This window comes from Ixodes scapularis, unplaced genomic scaffold (genome assembly GCF_016920785.2).
Source record: "Ixodes scapularis isolate PalLabHiFi unplaced genomic scaffold, ASM1692078v2 PGA_scaffold3__209_contigs__length_174095766, whole genome shotgun sequence".
Classification (NCBI taxonomy): domain Eukaryota; kingdom Metazoa; phylum Arthropoda; class Arachnida; order Ixodida; family Ixodidae; genus Ixodes; species Ixodes scapularis.
This window is the reverse complement of record NW_024609868.1, coordinates 87,291,913-87,310,987: the sequence shown is the minus strand read 5'-3', so window position 1 is coordinate 87,310,987 and position 19,075 is coordinate 87,291,913. Positions and strand designations below refer to the sequence as shown.

At 43.3% G+C, this 19,075-nt stretch overlaps 2 protein-coding genes across 3 annotated transcripts in view; both read right to left on the bottom strand.

Annotated features, from left to right (window-relative positions):
- The window catches only part of LOC8027963 (golgin subfamily A member 1), a 50,965-nt gene extending 48,834 nt beyond the window's left edge, over positions 1 to 2,131 (bottom strand). Inside the window, exon 1 of one of the 2 annotated variants that reach the window (XM_040213314.2) lies at positions 1,481 to 2,131. In XM_040213314.2, coding sequence (XP_040069248.1) covers positions 1,481 to 1,586 — 106 coding nt within the window. In that variant the 5' untranslated portion in view covers positions 1,587 to 2,131. The remainder of the gene's footprint in view (positions 1 to 1,480) is intronic. The other variant, XM_040213315.1, reaches the window with a different exon arrangement.
- A 1,062-nt stretch (positions 2,132 to 3,193) lies between these two features.
- LOC8027969 (STING ER exit protein) lies at positions 3,194 to 18,944 on the bottom strand. Its single transcript, XM_029987614.4, has 7 exons — positions 18,699 to 18,944; positions 18,493 to 18,607; positions 18,368 to 18,409; positions 15,204 to 15,339; positions 4,730 to 4,819; positions 4,537 to 4,629; positions 3,194 to 3,348 (listed from the first exon to the last, which is right to left on the bottom strand). The coding sequence occupies exons 1-7, from the start codon at positions 18,817 to 18,819 to the stop codon at positions 3,286 to 3,288; spliced, it is 660 nt and encodes a 219-aa protein (XP_029843474.1). The 5' UTR covers positions 18,820 to 18,944; the 3' UTR covers positions 3,194 to 3,285.
- Positions 18,945 to 19,075: the final 131 nt, after the last annotated feature.

Sequence of the window (19,075 nt, the reverse complement as noted above, 5' to 3'; positions counted from 1 at the left end):
GCGAAGCAAAGTGTGTAGTAGAACCTTCTGCCATCTGCTAACTAGCTCTTTGACTAGGAAAGCCCACTAGCTGGTGGCAGATGAAGAGAATAAGGCCTATGAAGAAAATAAGTCCTCTTGTTTTACGTGGCACCTTGGCCTATGGTGGTGTCTAGTTCTGCCGACCAGAGCATAATATATGAACTTGAGTTAGTTGGTAGGACAAGGTAAGTAAAATGAGAAACAACAAGAGAAATAGGCAGCAACAGCACTTTTCTTTTGTTGCCACTTGTTTAGTGCTGATCATCTTTAAAGATGTGACACAGACGTGTAGCATCTTTAAACATGATCGTCAAAAACAACCCAACAAAAAAAAAATTTTTTTTTTACAATTTTAGTTTATAACTACGAGCAGTCATGCAAATGCAACCTCAGTAGGAATGCTTGCAATAAACTCTGACAATTTCCATGCACTTCATTAAAATAAACACTTTTTTTATAGCCTCGCTTAACATACCATATTTTCCATGCTATAGTCCACGGACTATACATACTTAAAAGTTGAAATTTCTGGCTCTGCAGACTATCTACGCGTGTGAACTAGACACAAATTTTGTTTTTCAAAATCGTTCATTGTGATGAGACGTGACAGAATTTGTGAAGGAAAGAGTATGTTAATGATGATCTATGCATAACACAAGCTTCTTAGTGAGCTAGGAAAGCAGACATCTGTCCAGGTGTGCCGTGTATGTTTCCTGCCGACTAAGCACCAGGTGCAGACTATGCATAGAGTGGAGACTATTTAAGAAAAAAAATGTTTTCGGCCTAAATTGGTTTTTGCGGACTGTATACCGGGAGTGGAGTATCGCTTGGAAAATATGGCTTGTTTGTAACCACGAAAAAGCAAACTGTAATTTTGCATCACTAAATACACTGGCTGAACAGTTTTACATCGACTTTGCACTGTCCATTCAAAAGGAGGAAATGGGAAAAATCAGTTCTCCTGAGTCGACATTTTCAACTTATTTCAGTCAGAGCAAGTCACTAAACTTTGTCCACGAGTGGCTGTACACTGCATGCTTCCTTGCGTCTGTACAATATTTCAAAGGCCTTAGTCAAACACGACAAATCTCAATTCTTCCAGTAAACGGAACAGTTAACTGGGAAAACATTGCCACTTACGAAAAAGTTCCCAGACTGATAGAAAATAGAGTAGAGCGGCATATCTCTGAACGAAGCACACTCCGTGGAACCTGATGATAGACGAAGCTAGGACTGCCATTCAATTTATTTTTAAATTGCAATCGCATATATCTCAAATACGTCAGTAAAACAGGGTGACTTCACATAAAACATGCGAAAAATTTCAAGATGTCCGCCGACGAATCATACCAGGAATATTTTACCAACATTAGGAATATTTTATCAACTCGTGGGACCTCGAGGACTATGCGATCAGAGAATAATTCGGTCAAAGGGCTATCAACGTCGAATTGATTACCCCTCCTGCTGTGCGTCGGCGTCGGGGATGGCAGCGACGTCGGGATGCCGATGTTCAGCTCCGTCTGGTTCTCTTCCTCGATCCTCTTCTTCAACTTGGTGAACATGGTAGCAGCTTCCGAGTCGCAGCTATCACCGAAGTCCGTTTACGATACCAGTACTGGCAGCACACCTCACGAACGGCATCACACGCCGCAACACAGCTCAGAACACGGCACCGAACCTGAGCATTTTGTCGTCGCCGAGGGACAGATCACGACTCGGGGCGTCGATTGAACAGGACGACAGGTGTTGATGTGCGATGGAGCGTTACGTATTCCTCAGAAGCACATACCGCTGCCGAAGTTACCGAAGCAACAGTTCTATTCGGTAAAAAAAAAAGAGACGGGCGGGGTTCTGGCGCCGTTAAGGTGGTGTAAAGATTTTGATGGTTATTGCCCCGTTCGATAAGGATGTGTTAATCAAAACGAACGTATTTGGTTGGTCCTTGGTCCTCGGTGAAGCGTGTAGATTCCCGTCTGTGGAACGACCGTAATTTCCGTACTGCTGCCCCTGCTGCCTACCTGCCTGACCACATCATCCGTGTGTTTACTATAAACCGGAAGCAAAATTTCACCATATGACACGGGCCGGAAGTGCCCTTTGTGCAGTTAATTGCGTGGCTATGGCTACGGCTGGTCTGTCAAATTGCTTTCAATCTCCTGCGTCTTCTGCATTACTTTTTTTTAATAGCAAAAAAATAACGATTTACATATTTCTTGAGTAAGAACACATTTTTGATAAGTAAATAATATTGTTTTATGAACACCTCACTTTATAGGTCAGTTTTGGTTTCGAAAACGGCACGGCGTTTCCTTCGGATGCCCATTCCCCAGCTCGCGCCCGTTGCCCTCGATCGTGCTTTCACTGCGCATGCACAGTCGAGGGTCACGAGACGTCAAAATCACATCGAATGTTTTAATGCCCGTGCTAGACACAAAACAACTAAAAGACTTCCCCGCCGCTCTCATCCCGTTTCACTGAGTTTGTTCGTAAACGAGAAAAACAACATGCCGTACTCTCGTTTTACATTTCCTAAATCTCAAATTAAAGTTTTCTTTAAAGAAATATCAGCCACTGACACACTTAACTTTTACTGCAAGGTCCCACAATTCCAGTTTTAAATACGTTGTGTGCATATAAGCATTATCCCATTCTGTAGTGTAGCCCCCCTACTCCCTCTCTCCCTCTCTCCCCCCCCCCCCCCCCCCCCCTCCATGCGATGGCACCGAGATCGATAAACAAAGTCGTAGCATTCAGTCTGCTGGCACCATTTCTCTTCCATAATGCACCATTAGCAAGTGAGAAGCACATTCAACAGAGCGCCCTAACCCAATCAAATAACACATTATTCAAATTGATCATTGGATATCTTAATTCAATATACAGAAGTTTACTGGAAGTTATTAATTTCAATGTTAAGAAAGACATTAAGTTTTGCAACGTTGGCACACATTCCTCAGTTTGTATCAGAATTTAGAGTAGACTGCTAAATGAAAAACAAATAAAAGTAATGTTCTGCTTTGGTTGTGCTGTTCCAACCTGATACTATAACCCAATAATCTATTATTATGGAAAACCTTTTTTTTTTTTTTTCAAGAATTGGGATAAAGAAGAAATTATAACAAGTTGGTAACGTATGCAGCCCACATAAATGACGATTGACACAGCATGTCTGAAATCTTTTATTCTCAATAAAGATTTCGGAATGTGTTATTTACATGAGAGAGACAGAAAGAAGGCTGTACATGACTGAAAATGAGATGGCTACTTGTCAATGAGAGTGCCTCTGACCAACTTTTTCTTTGCATCCTGTTCCACTTGTGCAGCCTAGGAAATAGGAAAGACAGACCATGACATACATATAAAAGAAACCCTTCGAAGCTCAGCCAGTTAATTCTGCAAAGTTTTAGCACGTATGAGGTGTCCGATTTTAATTCAAAGAGTATTTAGAAAAAAAAAGGGAAGGAAATTACACGGGTTCCGTCTTCACCATGTATTCATCGAGCTCGGCAGACATTTCATGAGGTCACACTTACCATCGTGGTTAGTCGGCTAATCAACTAAAATCTAATAAATATCTTTTCAATTGCTGGTTTTATAGTTCACGTTAGAATTGCAATATTGATGACAGTTGTGGTTAGAGTCCACTCAAAATCAATTTAAGCAATATTTAAAACACTATTGGGCTTCAAGGTATATGTCAATCCGTTTTCGCATTCTTATCGCTTGATTCTGAAACTGGATGCAGGAAGGGTGCCGGAAATTCCGTGATTATCTCGGTAGCGTACACTTGGCAGAGCCGCAGTCATTGTGCTACCCAGATAATGACGAAGCGCCCAAAATGAGCACGTCACTCTTCCATGCGTCATTATGAATGGAAGTCCCACGCTCAGTCTCGAACTCATTAGACGAAAACGCAAAAGTTGATGAACGAACAGCTCGAAGCCCTCTGGCAATTCAAAAGCTGTTTAAATTGGTTTAGCCTCCATTCTAACTGCCATCAACACTGCAATTGCTTCATGACCCATAAGACAAACAATTAAAAAATTAGTAACAGATTGGAGTTAATTAGCCAACTTGCTGCGTTGGTTATTCTCTCGTGGCCTGACAAATACACGCCGAAAACAGCACCCATGCAACTGTCGCCCCATTAAAAAAAGTCTGTTTGAATTAAACTTCAACACCCTGTGTATAAAAAATCAAATGAACAACATTGGCAAAAGTCGCTAGGAGATCTACTCAAATTACCCCTTCTAAATTCGAGAGCAATACTAAAGCCAGAACAAATCACACTATGACATCATTTCGCAGTGGTGTTTATTCCTACCCATTACATGGTTAGAGAAACCACCAATAAAGTAAAAAACAAACATGGTAGAGAGGGCACTCACAATGAATAAACACGGGCTAGGTAGCGCAAGCTGTCGCCTGATCTAAAAATGTTGGCCGTATGCATCCATCCAACTCCCAGAACAAATGACCCAATCACATCTAACCAACCTTCACATAGCTCACCTGTTCAATCAACTTCCGCTTGTTCATCCCCTTCCGCTCCAGCTGCTTCTCGATGATGCGGGCATTGTTGGCATACGAGTCTGCAACTTCCCTCTGAAAAAGAAACAAGTGACCAAGATGAGCAATCTCAAGAAATTGGGAAAAACCCCAGAAGTTGTGAGTGCAGCTTGCAAAGGAAGAGTGCGCTCCTTACCGCTTCAATCTCCTCTTCTTCCTCGTCGATTGTGGATACCGTCACAGAGCTGAATTTGCCCATGTTCTTTGTGTGCTTGGTCACCATGATCTGAAAGAAAGAAAGGGACAGCCCAAGATTAAGAGTGTCCTCGATAGCTAGTTACACAGAGAATATGTACATGCATAGGTGAGAGAGTCAGCACAGAGAAAAAGATAGTGCCCAGTAAAGCCAATGAACTGGCTGACATAACCAAAAGCCGATTTGTACTCAACATTTAGAGCAAAGAAAAGAAGTACAACTGCTACCGGCTGTAAAGCACGAGCTTGTACGCCTTAGCAAATAAAAACTGAGCGCATTGTTTCTGCGCATACTGAATGCCAAGAATCCACAAGTCTTAACATAAAGAAGGCAACATAATATGGCAAGAAATGTGGAACATAATTTTTATACTGAATGGACCTGCAATGGCATTACCCGTGAAAGCCTTACCTCTGACAAGGCATTTATGCGTGCCTAGATTTTGAAACACGAGCCACGAGAACCCGACACTCAAGAAAAAGTCTCTGTGAACCAAAAACTGTTTGTTTCCTGAACAAGAGCTGCCGGCAGAGAGAAGGCCGCTCAGGGCTTCCCTTCACTTTATTCTTCAGTCACACATGTCATATGGCACAAAACTCACTACATTTTTAAGTAATAAGTAAGGGTGTGCGAATACTCGAAACTTTGCGAATAATACTTGCTATTCGATTCCATTCGCTTCACACTTTCGTTGTTCAAAGTATTTGAGTTAATTGAATACTTCAAAAACTATGAATAACGCGTAACTTGCTGATTAGTGTCAACTCCCAATCGAGTCCCATGTTTTGTTTTTGGACTGTGCAGTATGGTTTCGTGCTTGGCAAACCCAAAAAGTCAACCTAAGTGCCTTTTTTTTATGAAGCACTGGAAATGTTATTTGCACGTGGTAGCGGGATCTGTCCTTTGCTTGGCATGATGTCTGGATTGCGGAGTTGGCGAAGTGGTTGTGGCGCAAACGCTGCGATAGATTTGATGAAGGACTCCGATTTGCAACAGCACGTGCATCGTCGTGGGCACAAATGCGACAGACTACACTCACGGATGGATGGACGGATGCATGGTAATCAGAGCCGTATATGTAGAGAGTTTGGTCAATGGGAGGTGCGGGCAGAGCCAGGGCATGCGGCAGACTCGGAAAGGGGGCTTGGCATGCTCTCTTGACCAACCAGAAGCCGAAAAGAATCCCCTAGCGGTGGTAGCGAGAAACAGTTCTGATCGAAGGTCCATGTTCGTATATGGTTTTAATGAGTGCGTAAGAGTGAAGTGTATTAACTCTTTGTGGCTGAAAATAGGGTGCACGTGCTGTTTTGATCATGATCATACAGAAAGATGTAAGAAACGAATGCGCCGCTCAACTCTGTTTTGTGGGGACAGAGTTTGACCAAATACGTGTGACTGCTCGGACGGCAGATTCCCGGCTCTCGATGTTTGGCGTACGGATTATGTCGATCATTCCGCTAGTCACACTTTTCTACCATCATTTTGGATGAGCGTGATTGAAACGTCACGTGTACCATATTTTCAGCCATCGAGAGTTACTTCAATGCAGTTATCAGGTCTGTTTCTCGCGACCACCGCCAGGGTATTATTTCCGGCTTCTGGTTGGTCACATTTGAATTTCTGAAGACGCCCTGGAACACGCCCAGCCCGCTTTCAGCCAATGACGCCTCCTCATTTGTCTCCTATACTTCCCAACGAATGGCCAAACTCTCTACATGTACGGCTCTGATGGTAATGGCTATACCCTTTGTATTGGGCGGCAGCTTGCGCCACCTAGCCTAACATTTCGTCATCCCTTCTTTTTTGTTTGAAATTTGTAAATTTTGTTATAGCACAACCCCCCCCCCCTTTTTTTTAAAGTAAATTCCATTGCTCTTTTTTTTTATTTTTTTTATTCCTTTCTAAAACTTCTCCACCAATCTTCCATTCCCCTCTCAGTTACCGCAATTCTTTCCCTATCCATTCATCCATCCATGTCTGTAAATCCCAGTGCCCCCTCCAAATCCGTAGTCATCCCCCCCAAGAGGGTGGGACAAAGCATCATGCACCTTAAAATTATTGTGGTTACATATGTTGCATGAGTGTCAATTTCCTGGAATTTAGCCCTATATGTTTTCAGTCTTAGCACCCCCGTTACAGCTTCAAACAGTAATGAGCTCCCCAATGAATTATCATACAACTGTTCCTTCTTTATTTCTTGTTTTTGTGCCCTTTATATTGTTAAAGCATTGTCTCTTCCCACAACTTCCTCTCTGTTTCCTTTACTCCCTTTTCTACTGATATACTCTGATCGGCCCCATCTCGTTGAATGTATTGAAATCTCAGCTTGCGGGATCGGTTTGTCCACATAGTGTTTATAGATACCTGAACACTTTCGCTGCCCACCGTGTATCCTCAATTTCAGCTAGTCATTGTTCAAATTTTTCTTTACTGATCGCTTCTCTACTTTCAAAAGATGCCCAACCCATATCCCCCTGTACTCCCTTCATTTGGTGTATTCCCATGTGCTCCCAATGCCAACCAACCCACACTCCTTTACTGTATCTCTAAACCTGCCTGGATTTCTGACCTCATACACAACACCGCATTCCCAAATGACAGTCCTGCACCATGACTCCCTTCCATACACCCCTAACGACTTCATATCTATTATAGTTTCATAGTGTCCAGTGTTTCATGATAGCTGAATCTCGTTTCCCCTTCTCTGTTCCAATATCTTCATGGTCTTTCAGATATTGTCTTCCTTCACTTAACCATACTCCCAGATATTTGAACTTTTCTATGTGTTCTATCAACGTGTCCTGTGTCTCCAGGGGTTCCCCCTTCTTGCCGTTGAAAATTATTATACCCGACTTGTCACTACTAAATTTTAGTCCTAAACTGCCCCTTTCCCTGCTGCAATCCTAATCAGTTCCTGTATTGTCTCACGACTTTCTGATACGAGTACAATGTCATCTGCATACATTAACCCTGGCAATACTTGATTTACTTTATGTCCTTCCTCCATGTAAGTCAGGTCAAAACCTAAGTTGCACTGCTCTAACCTTTTTTCCATCTCACAGAGGTATATCATAAAGAGCAGGGGAGACAATGGGCAACCCTGTCTAAGTCCTCTTTTTTATTGCTGCTGGTCTTGGAGTTTCGGCTTCCCATGTTATAACCATCCTACTCTCTGTATAAACCCATTCTAGAAACTTAACTATGGTTCCCCCTAGCCCATATCCCTTCAGTTGGTTCCAGAGTTTTTCCCAATTCACATTGTCATATGCCCCTTTAAAGTCCAAAAACGCTACCCAAAATGGACTTTGACTTCTCATTGCTATCTCAATGCTCTGAGTGATTACGAATAAGTTATCACCTAGTCGTCTATCCCTCCTGAAGCCGTTTTGAAGCTCCCCCAGAATCTGCTTTCTCTCTGCCCATTTTTCCATTCTTTTTACAATTTGCATAGCTAGTCTGTATATTACTAAAGTTACTGTGATTGGTCAAAATGATTTGATACTGTCTTTATCTCCCTTGCCCTTATATAATAATCTCATCCTGCTCAATTTCCATTCACTGGGTACCTCCTTTCCCATAAGTATCTGGTCAATCACTTGATTTAGTTTCAATTTACTTGTTTTGCCTAGAACTTTTATCAATCTCACTGGTATGCCGTCTGGACCTGTCGCAGTTCCAGCCGAAACCTTTCCTTCTGGTTTTTCCCATTCCCCAGTGGTCATTTCCTCTTCTTCACTTTGATCCTCCTCTTGTGCTGTGTAGACGCTACCATTCCCTACGGCCTGATCTGGTTCCGAAAATGCTGCTTCGATTCTATGTCTAATGTATTCTCTTGCCTCTTCGCCCTCTACCTTTGTCCCTTCCTGTGTGGTTAGTGTCTGCTGGTACTCCTCGGTCTTTGTTTCCTGTGCATGGTTGTGTTCCCAGAACCTTTTTCCCGCATTCCTATCCTTGTGGTTTATCTCTATGATCCACTGGACCCCTGCCCTCCCAATTTTGGCCTGAAATTCCTCCAATTTTGATGCTACTTCGGCTAGTGTGGCCCCTTTTTCTTTGCCCATCTGTGTTCTTTACAAGCCTCTTGGCGTCTCAATATTGCTGCCTTCACCTCTTTATCCCACTAGCTTTTTAGCTTGCGTTTTAGTTTTCTTGCTCCTTGTTTGATTCAATATTTCTCTCTCTTTTGAAAACACAAACTAAGTCTTCATATGTCCATTATCTTTCCGGATGCTTGGATGCTATGTTCTCGATTCGCTTAGATACCTCCTGTAATTGTTTATCAGTTAAGTTATTCCTACCCTCTGGTTTTTGATTTTGCATTTCTGGTTTTACTGCGCCAAATCTGATCTTGATTCTCTTATGGTCGCTCCCCAGACTTTTTGTGCCTTCCTCATGTATTTCCATACCTCCTAATCGGATGTACCGTATTTACTCGCACAATGAACGCACTCGCGTAATGAACGCACCCCCCAAGTCGGCTCTCAAAATTTTGACTTTTTTTTTCACTCGCGTAATAAACGCACCCCCAACTAGGACGTCAAAATTTTGACCCCCTCCTCCCACGCGTGCAAAATGAACGCACTTTTCTATCCTGGTGCAGCGAGGTCGCATGCATGGGCAGCGTGGTCGAACAAAACGCCTTGCGAAAGGCGTTAAAAAAATTAGCAAAGATCCAACCGAAGCAAGAAAAAAAAAACATGCGAGAGGAACTTTTATTTTTTTTTGCACAGCGCAGTCTGGACTTTGGGTTCGCGCGCCGGCGCGCGGCAAGGAGGTAAGAAAGAGAAGCGGAGAAGTGCTCTAAGCGAACGAAACAGCTTGCGAAAGGAGGCAAAAAGAAAGAAAAGAAACCAGTGTTGCCAATTTAGCGGTTTTCCCGCTAAACTTAGCGGTTTTTGTTTCTGTTTAGCGGGATAAATTATTGTTTTGCGGGCGGCGGGATTTTTAGCCGGTTTGATAAAACCTTGGCGGTTTTTTAGCGGTATACAAGTTATATCGATTTACTGTCAACTATTCACCTTTCATATCCATAAAGACAAGGATAATAAGCAACAGTCGTCTTCGCTTACTTTCAGTAATGTTCTGGTTTGTGAGAGTAACGCCTGTGACGTCATCAAAACATTCAGGCGACGAATGTTGGAACATGCCTCCCTGTTTTGTGCGCGCACGTTTGAACAGCATGAATGTTCCAATTTTCCTTTGACGTTTTTGTCACTGTTTCGAGAAATGGGCGAGGTGAAGTACGCTCAAAAGTTTAGAAAAGACTGGCTATAAGACCCTAAACTTAAAGACTGGCTACTGGAGGTTCCTGGTGATGGCAGACGAGCCAGGTGCCGCTATTTCAAAACAGAACTATCTGCGAAGAATGTGGATTTGGTCGCGCACGCTGCAACGAAGAAGCATCTTTCGGCCGCTGCACCTTTCTCCTCTGGTAGCAGACGACTCTACGAGTTGATCGGATCTCACTAGTCACGCACTGCTGAAGGGTCCCTTGCCATGTTCGTATGGGCTCACTCTGCAATTTCGACTTCGGATCACCCGGGTGAACTGTGGTGTGGCGTGACAAATTTTTAGTTAAAACAAAAGGAAAGCTTCCTTTCAGATGGCATTGATATGATCTATACTGCTATTATACCTTTGTCAAGAATTAAAGCAAAAAAAAAGTGTCTAAAAAGTCGTTTTGCGCTGTGTTTTGGATTTAGCGGTTTTTTTAGCGGTTTTCGGGATTCCGACCGCGGGTTTTTAATTTTTGAGTTGGCAACACTGAAAGAAACCCAAGGAACTAAGAAAAAACAAAAACAAAGAGGAGCTTTTTTTTTTTTTTCTTTTTTTACAGCCTAGTTTGGTTACCGGGGGTCGCGCACCGCGCGAAAGGAGTTAACAAACAAGGAGCGGAGAAGCCCTTCAAGCAAACGAAACAGCTTGCAAAAAACGGCAAAAAGAAAAAAAAAAAAACACGGAACCGAGAAAATAAACAAGAAAAAAAAGGAGCTTTTTTTTTCTTTTTTGGCACAGCGCAGTTTGTTACGGGGGGTCGAGCGCCGCGCGCAAGGAGATAAGAAAGATAAGCGGAGAGCCCTCGCCTAAGCAACGCCTAAGCAAAGAAAACAGCTTGCGAAAGGCGGGAAAAAAAAACCAAGGAACTAAAAAAATAAAACAAAGAGGATTTTTTTTTTTTTTTTGCACAGCTTAGTTTGGTTAAGGGGTCGGGCGCCACGCGCAGAGAGCTAAGAAGTTACTTCCATTTTTCAGGATAAAAGGTCCGTTCATTATGCGAGTAAATAAACGACGCAAAAATTTTACTTCGCGTAATGAACGCCCCCCCTAACTTTGCATCGATTTTTCGGAAAAAAAAGTGCGTTCATTCTGCGAGTAAATACGGTATATCTTACGCGACATTAAACAGTAGTCAATAGTCGAGAGCGAGTTCTTTCTTTCCCATGTTATTTTTCCATCACATTTCACGTCAGCATTAACCAATACCAGATCAAGAGCTTCGCAGAACTACTCTAACTTTTTCCCTGTTGTATCCATGTGTCCATCAAAGTCTTCCCAATGTGCATTCCTGTCCGCAAGATAATTATTTCCTTGTTAGTGCCGATTTCCCTAACGTCTCCTGATATACATGTCAAGTGTTCTGCAAGTGATCAAGGACTCCACTCACTACAGTCCACTGATCTCAATGACCATTGCTGGATCGCGCTTCCCCGCCTGTTCGCTGCAGCGCGAGTGAAGCCACCAGACGGCCACCTTGCTAGTAGAAGGTTTGCGGTTTTGCTAGCGTTTTGCAGCGGTTTGCCAGCGTGCTATAGATACGTTTTCTACTCGTTCGTCGGCATCTGCCGAAGAAGTTTTTTAAGACTCTGTGTAACCGTTGTGAACACATAGAAAATTTTACGAAAGCGCAGTGCCGCAGAAAAAAGGCACAACTCGTCGAAAGTAAATTTCGCCGGTCTCGCGGCGGGGTCAAAGCTTCCTTGTCACGCCGAAGTGCGGCATCTGTCTGCCTTCGCACGTTTGAATACCGAACAAGAATCGACGCCATGTGCATGTATTTTGCAAGTGCAATGTGCGTGAAGCCGTATGTAAAAGCACAACTCGTCGAAAGAAAGAGTCACCGGTCTCGCGGCCTGATCAAAGCTTCCTAGGCACGCCTAAGTGCTGCGTCTCTGTGCCTTCGCATGCTTGGATACAGACCAAGATTCATTTCGGCACTGTGTGCATGTGTTTTGCGAGTGCAATGTATGTGAAGCCGTGTGTACCTCTGGGCACCGTTTAACTTTTACTCCGACTGTATTTGTGACTTGCTGCACTCGCGGTCCAAAAATGAGCTTGATCCATTGTCCAGTGCCGATGAAAAAGGGGGGGAAGGGGACGGCATCAGCGGCGCGTTTTTTTGTTTTGTTTACTGGATGCTTATGGCAACCAAATCAGTAGTACAAAATCTTTATTTTTTGTGGCTTTTTCCTGCTGCACTGCGCTTTCATGAAAATTTCCAGGTGTTCTCAACGGCAAATCTCAACCCTTACACAAGGTCTTAAAACTCTTCTTCAGCGAATGACGACGAACGAGTAGAAAACGTGTCTTCAGCACGCTTCTGCCAGCCTCTGTAACGCTAGCAAAACCGCAAATCCTCTACGAGCAAGAGCAAGATCTCAATTGTCATTGAGATCAGTGCTACAGTCCTTCCTACAGTCACTACAGTAGCCGAGGTGTTATGGATTCGAATATGGATTTACGGCCGATTTTGGCTATCGGGATATCTGGCCCGTGTTATTTTCCGGTTCATCAGTTTGCCAGTATTCCTTTTGCTGTTTACAGTAAAACCTCGTTATAACAAAATGGGGTATAACAAATTAATAGATATAACAAAGCAATCATAATGCCCCTTGCTTGCTATTAGGGAAGAAATGGACATTGGCTATAACTAGGGTTCCGCGTTTTCGGTTTCTATTTTTTCCAAATTCGGCGTACTTTTTTCGGTGTTTATTTTAAAATTCAATTTTCGGTTTTTTTCGGTGTATATTTATGCCCACAAAAGTTTATCGGCTTTTTTCGGTGAATATAAAATAAACACCAACGGACGCCGAATCAGATGACCCTTGCAGCTCTGATAATTGTAATCATTCAAAGAATAACAGCACAGATATATTGTAAAAAGAAAATGAACACTTTATTTGGCAAATGTGTGTAACTGTAAAAGAAACAAGAAAAAAAAAACACAGAAATACAAACAAGTCAGATATGAAGCCCTATGCCTAAAAAACATCCAACTTCACCTTCTGTACATCAGGACTACGTGATCTTTTTATAGTACACGCACATGTACTTTCCCAGGTTCTCCTCATTGGTCCGCACTCTTTCTTTCCTGTTAATATTACCCTGAGAATGCCCTCTTAGCGCTAACACTGGGCACTGAGATGCTGAGGAGACGAAGCGCTGCCTAAGCCAAAATCGGCCAATCAACCAATTGTGACCGCCAAAAGAGACACAGTGCGACGTTTTGAAGCACAACACAACATGCAGAGCTTGCATAAAGTCAGTGTTCCTTACAACGAGTGTGAAAACACGCTCGTACATGGCGAAGTCATGGGGCATTTCGGACTTCACGTTCCGATCGATGATGCGCACATTAAACCAAAACGTCGTGATGGCATCCGTGTATCCGATACATCGGGACACGTTTCGATAGACAGTCTTTCCACTTTTTCGCCACGGCTCTGCGGTACGACTGGAAGGTCAAACTGACCTTTCCCGATTAAAATCTGATTTTGGGAAAATAGATTCGACGTACTTCTATCGGTTTAAATCGAAAATGCCGAACCTAAAACTGACCTTTTTCGATTAAAACCGAATTTCCGAAAATGGATTCGGCGTACTTTTATCGGTTTTTATCGGTTTAAACCGAAAACTCCGAACCCTAGCTATAACAAACTAATGGCTATAATGAAATAATTATGATCACTCCTTCAACTTTGTTATAACGAGGTTTTACTGTATTTCTACCCGTTTTTACTGGTGAAAGTGAGACTTGCTCTCTCCGCCGAAAAAGAAAAACATATTAGTTTACTGCTTCTTTGTGGCGCCCTCTATCGGCAGAACTATCGCACACGGAAAGAGATGGAGCAAAGTCAGTGCGGCTGCGCGGCGCAATCGGATGATTTCCAACTCTGCTGTGGCCTGCCGATCCGCCCAGTCCAGCCCGCCTCAGCTTGTGTACTTCCGTTTATGTTCACATGGTTGTGTACACCCGCGCAAGAAGAGACTGCACAAAGTCGGTGCAGCTGCGCGACGTGATCTTCGACTTCGTATTGTGGCTCGCCAACCCGCCCACCACTTGTCTACTCTCGTTTACATTCACGTGTTTGCGTTCATCTGCCACGTGGTCTCCGACTGCGTTGTGGCTTGCCGACCTGCCACCACTTGTGTACTCTCATTTGCATTCTATAATTTCACTCTATGAATGGTGTTTTACTGACCAATTTTTTATTTCATCTGTTTTTTTATCAGTCACATGTGTGAAATTTTTCTTATTGCAATAAAAATAAACTTTTCATAAATGTTTGTTGAAAAAAAATTTGTTGTGTTTTGATTGAGCATTCTTGTTTGATTCAGATCAAATAGAAACGATTTGTTTTCAAAAATGTTCTTGTTCGAAACTACTATTCGTATTCGAAAATATTCTATTCGATTCGTAAACTATATTATTCGATTCGATTCGAAAGATCTTGATATTCACACATTTCTAGTAATAAGCCATACGAGGCTGATCTTGATTGACAGAAATAAGGAAATCCATAAAGATATACAAGTTTTATGCCTGATGAAACAGTGAAAGCACACTGACATAAGAAAACAGGTGCATAGACTGACACCACCTAATTGGCTTCACGGGTCTGTAAGATCACACTCCTTTGATCTGGTTTCGGTTGCTGCTGCTTTCTCGGTAAAAACACCAAAATTTAAATGGGGGGTGTTCTGACATTATCGAGCATGTCACACAAAAAATACCAAAAAGGTACATGTTAACCGCACAAATGAAGTGTGTTCTGAGCTGCACTGGGTGACATATTTATAACCTTTTCTGAGCTCATTGTACGCATCTTACGTAGAATGGTCACGTGCGTGGTGCTATGCCACTGTCGCGTGACATCCCGTCATGTGAACCAGTGTCATGTGATACCAAGGGATGTCACATCAGGTGAAGCAGGGTCATGTGATGTCATGTCATCTGAGGCAGTGTCATGTGATATAATGTGATATCCAATGATGTTACATCATGTAAAGCACTGTCGTGTGATACCACTTGATCCTACATGACGTTACAGTGTCCCGTAACTTCCAGTGTCACGTCGTGATGCCACGTGACATCACCGATACCACAGCGACTTTGAAATAGAAAAACTGGGGGTACCTTCTTGGGCTCAACTGCTGCCTGGAGGAGCACGCCGGCCTTGAGTGGGCCCTCTCCCGCTCTGAACACTGACCCCTTCACCACAAAAGTGACGTTGCTCTTGGCGTCGTGCTGATAAAAGAGTAGCAGGTCGCATCTGCCGAGAAACGGGATGCAAGCGTCAGTGCTTCAAATCGTGCCTCAGCTTCGCTAAGACATTTGGAGCCGAAAGATGCTGTGTCGAGGGGCATCGACTGCCCCTTCCCTGCTTCAATCAGCTAAGTCTGCTTTCATTGTGGTAGACAACTCACAAAATATATGGTGGATGGGTGCAGATTATACGACACAAGTATTACATAATTGCAAAAAATATTTATATAGCGTGTGTCATATTTGATGAAGAAAAGTTTAGTGGGGAGAAAGATATAGCATAGGAACAGGGTTGGGCAGTATTGCAGTACAAGTAGAGAGTGATAGTATTCCCCAAAAAATACATCTAGTATTTGTGTTCATGTGCCACCTTAATACAATGCACCAACTGCAGCTGGATTCCTGTATTGAAAGGCATTCTTGAATATATCCCATTAATAATGATGCAATATGAAACCAGTGTATTTAGCTAGAAAATTTTGTGAATCAATTCCTCTCCCTGTCAAACAATAATAAACCGATGGGCTGACTGTTTTCTTTTCACTATTTGAGGAAAACTTCCGACTGACTTGTCTTCTGTTTCCATTATGTTGGTTTGTTTGGTGAAAGCCAATCAGAAAACACAACTGATTCATTTTTAATTGAGCACATGCCCAATATCTACAAAATGCCTCCTAAATTATCTGCGTTCAATGATTCATTTCTACCAAATAATAGCACAAACTAGATTACAATGTATTTGTAGCACATATATATTTCAGTATTATCGTAAAGCACCGATCAAGCGCCCACTCAAAATTTGGAGATAATAGCAAGAAACAAAGGGATGGGCGCTTGTTAGGTCACAACTTTCATTTATATTCGTACTGCACATATGTTTTCAGATGTTACAACATTTAAGGATGGTCACCTGTGGAATGGGCGGACGCCGAGTATTTTACGGTAGTACTTCTTTCCACCCACAGAACCTATTGACATATTTGTATCATTTTCAAATGCAACTCAACTACTCTTGTACATACACTTCCGATACATATTGGGATATTTTGACTAGGTATTACTGTATCAGTACTAACAAATTTCCTTACTATGCATTCCTGTATTTGCTTTCACATGTTTACAAACCTCTTTTGCCAGTGAGTCTGGCCATCCATATTCAAAGTATTAAGCTTGAGGATGCAAAGAACATCTCCCCGTTCCCTAGTTCCCCATGACTTCCCCGCTTCCTGCCGCCATCCTGTTGGGGAATGTTCAAAGCCATCCGGGAGGGACGTGGCAAGCACCCCCTCACTCAGCGCTGACGTCGGATGGCCGGCCAGCGCTAAGGTGCCCGATTGGACGGTTAAAGGGACAAAGCTAGGAAAGTCTCAAAAGGGGAAGCGGGACAAAGGGAGGCTCTCTAATGCTGCCGACTTTGGAAGCAACGAATCACGGAGGCGAGCGGGACGACGACGACGACCACAGAGTGACAACGAGCAACGCGAGTTCAGTAAACTGTTTTGATCATGCACTGTGTTGGGCGACTTTTTGGGGAGAGAGCGAAGCACGTCCCGATCGGGCGTCGATTAGGTGACGGTCCACAAGGATCTGGATTATTTGAATATTTTTGCACCCCCCCCCCCCTTATATTTGTAACTCTTTTTACTTATAGTTGCCATGATACTCCTTTTGCTTGAATATCATTAAAGCTTTTCTGCAAATGTAACCAATCTGAGAGCCACACACGCCTTTCATGTTCCCATCTTTTTCTGTACAAGTAAAGATTTATTTATTTATTTATGGTACTGTCTAGTCTCCCGGCAGCCGGGAAGATAATTTCTCCAAACTTCTACCGATACTCGCCTCCTATTGGCCCATCTACGCCTCAGATTATCTTTCTTCTGTACTAAGCCCCCCCAGATTGTCGCCGCAAGGCGGTGTATATGGGTGGGCCAGGGTAGACTAACTGCAGATGCTCCGCTTGCGAAGCAGAATATTGCAATGACGCTCCCAGGGCAGCCATGTTGGATTTAAGGTCACACTGCAAGAAGCAACCCTCGCTTCTGCAGGAGACCCGGAGGAGCGGCTATGAGGCGGCATACTGTGGCGTGCATAGCAGAGAAAATATAGTGTGGCGACACACTGCGCTTGCGTCGTCGTCCTGTCATTTGTTTCCTGTTTCTCTTTAAGCCCTTGGTAGACAGTAGTGGCCGATAAAAATGTCATCCCTTCGCAAATTGTCGTTGTCTGGTCCGAAGTGCCCGAATATGCCGGTCGCGTACTACTCCGCGAGCGCCACAGACGCAAGCCACGCGATCGTCCTCCGTGTCATCTGCTTCCCAGACTTTGGAAACGTTACTCGCATTAAAAAACAATGCGATTATATTGTACCCTGCGGCTATGCATAGTGTTTAATGGTCAAGGAACCTTCCAGTTTGTTCGATTTTAGTCTAGGATCTATATTTTGCAAACGCAAAGCGAGAAACATGCTCTGCTCAAAACTTGGCACCTGCAAGGTCACTTTCCCGTACGAAAGTTGGATCCAGCTCGGCGCAAGAGACTGCTTCCCCGCCAATGAGGAGCTGGCATCGAAAGGAAAAAGAATGCGATACTCTAATTCTGCAAACAGAGCCTATACAGTTACTCTAGGCCAGGTGGGTTAACATTTTTGTAATAAGCTGCCGCAGACTGTCGCCACGAAGTGGCGTGAACGGGTGGGCCGGGCAGGTTAACATGCGCTTGTGATACACGCGCGACGAGACGTCCTTACAGCGTGCAATTCGCGTAACGAGTGTCGAAGAGACGTCGATGAAACATGTGTCCATGAAACTTGTATCCACAAAAAGCTGTCACTGAAATGTGTTTCCAAAATGCGCGGAGTGTAAGTCATTAATCTACCGGCAGTTGTCATATGACTCCAGACAGCCAATGGGAGGCGACTGCCGGTAGACAGACGCTGCCTCTATTTATTGTCTTTGATTCATCGAGAGCCCGAGTTACTAGATTACCTTTTGCTGTATCAAAATATTACGGCTTCGATAACTGAGAACACTCACTTTTTGCACTTCTTCCTGTACTGGCGTTCGATGCCCTCTGGTCTGAAAATTGCAAGTCACATTTTATTTTTTATTTTTCCAGGAAGTGATAACGTTGTCAGCGCACCACTGGCGCCTATCCTCACCTCTTCAGGTGAATGACTTCATCCGGGCTGAACGACAACTTGTGAGCGTGCTTGGCTCCGTCGATCACCCTCGCGCCGTCTCTGGGACGAAGAGGAAGCTTCTCAATCGCACAATCTGTAATTTAAATAAACACATCTGAATGTCCGCACCTGGCTAGAGTTTGCCAGATTGTTTTAAAGGAGTGCGATGTTTGAATCGTACGAACCCAAGATCATCGCCATACTACCACATATGCAATAGTACACATTCAGAGGCTTTTCCTCGTTGTACTCTTCTTGATCCTTGGTGTCGGAACACACAATGCTCCTAGAGACTACTTTCGGCATCTTGAAAGCGAGATTAGACCGGACAAATGGAAGAGCCGCGACTTCCGATTTTATGACGTTACGACTACTGTAGTTACGACGTTTCTGCGACGATTTCCGAAGGAGGAGCGCGCCATGACAGCTTGTGTAGGACTGCAGAGAACAAGTAATCGTTTTAATTACGAAACACGTTTCGCTATTAAAATTTAATTTATTTTTAGTATGATATGTTTAGATGTTTTAAAAATGTGTATATACCAAATATATAATAAAATTA

Excerpts from the sequence above, each read along its gene's own strand:
- LOC8027969 (XM_029987614.4), bottom strand. The coding sequence starts at position 18,819 with ATGCCGAAAGTAGTCTCTAGGAGCATTGTGTGTTCCGACACCAAGGAT. Across the intron at positions 15,340-18,367 it reads TACAGGAAGAAGTGCAAAAA|ATGCGACCTGCTACTCTTTT; the intron begins GTGAGTGTTCTC and ends GTTTCTCGGCAG. Across the intron at positions 3,349-4,536 it reads AGCGGAAGTTGATTGAACAG|GCTGCACAAGTGGAACAGGA; the intron begins GTGAGCTATGTG and ends CCTATTTCCTAG.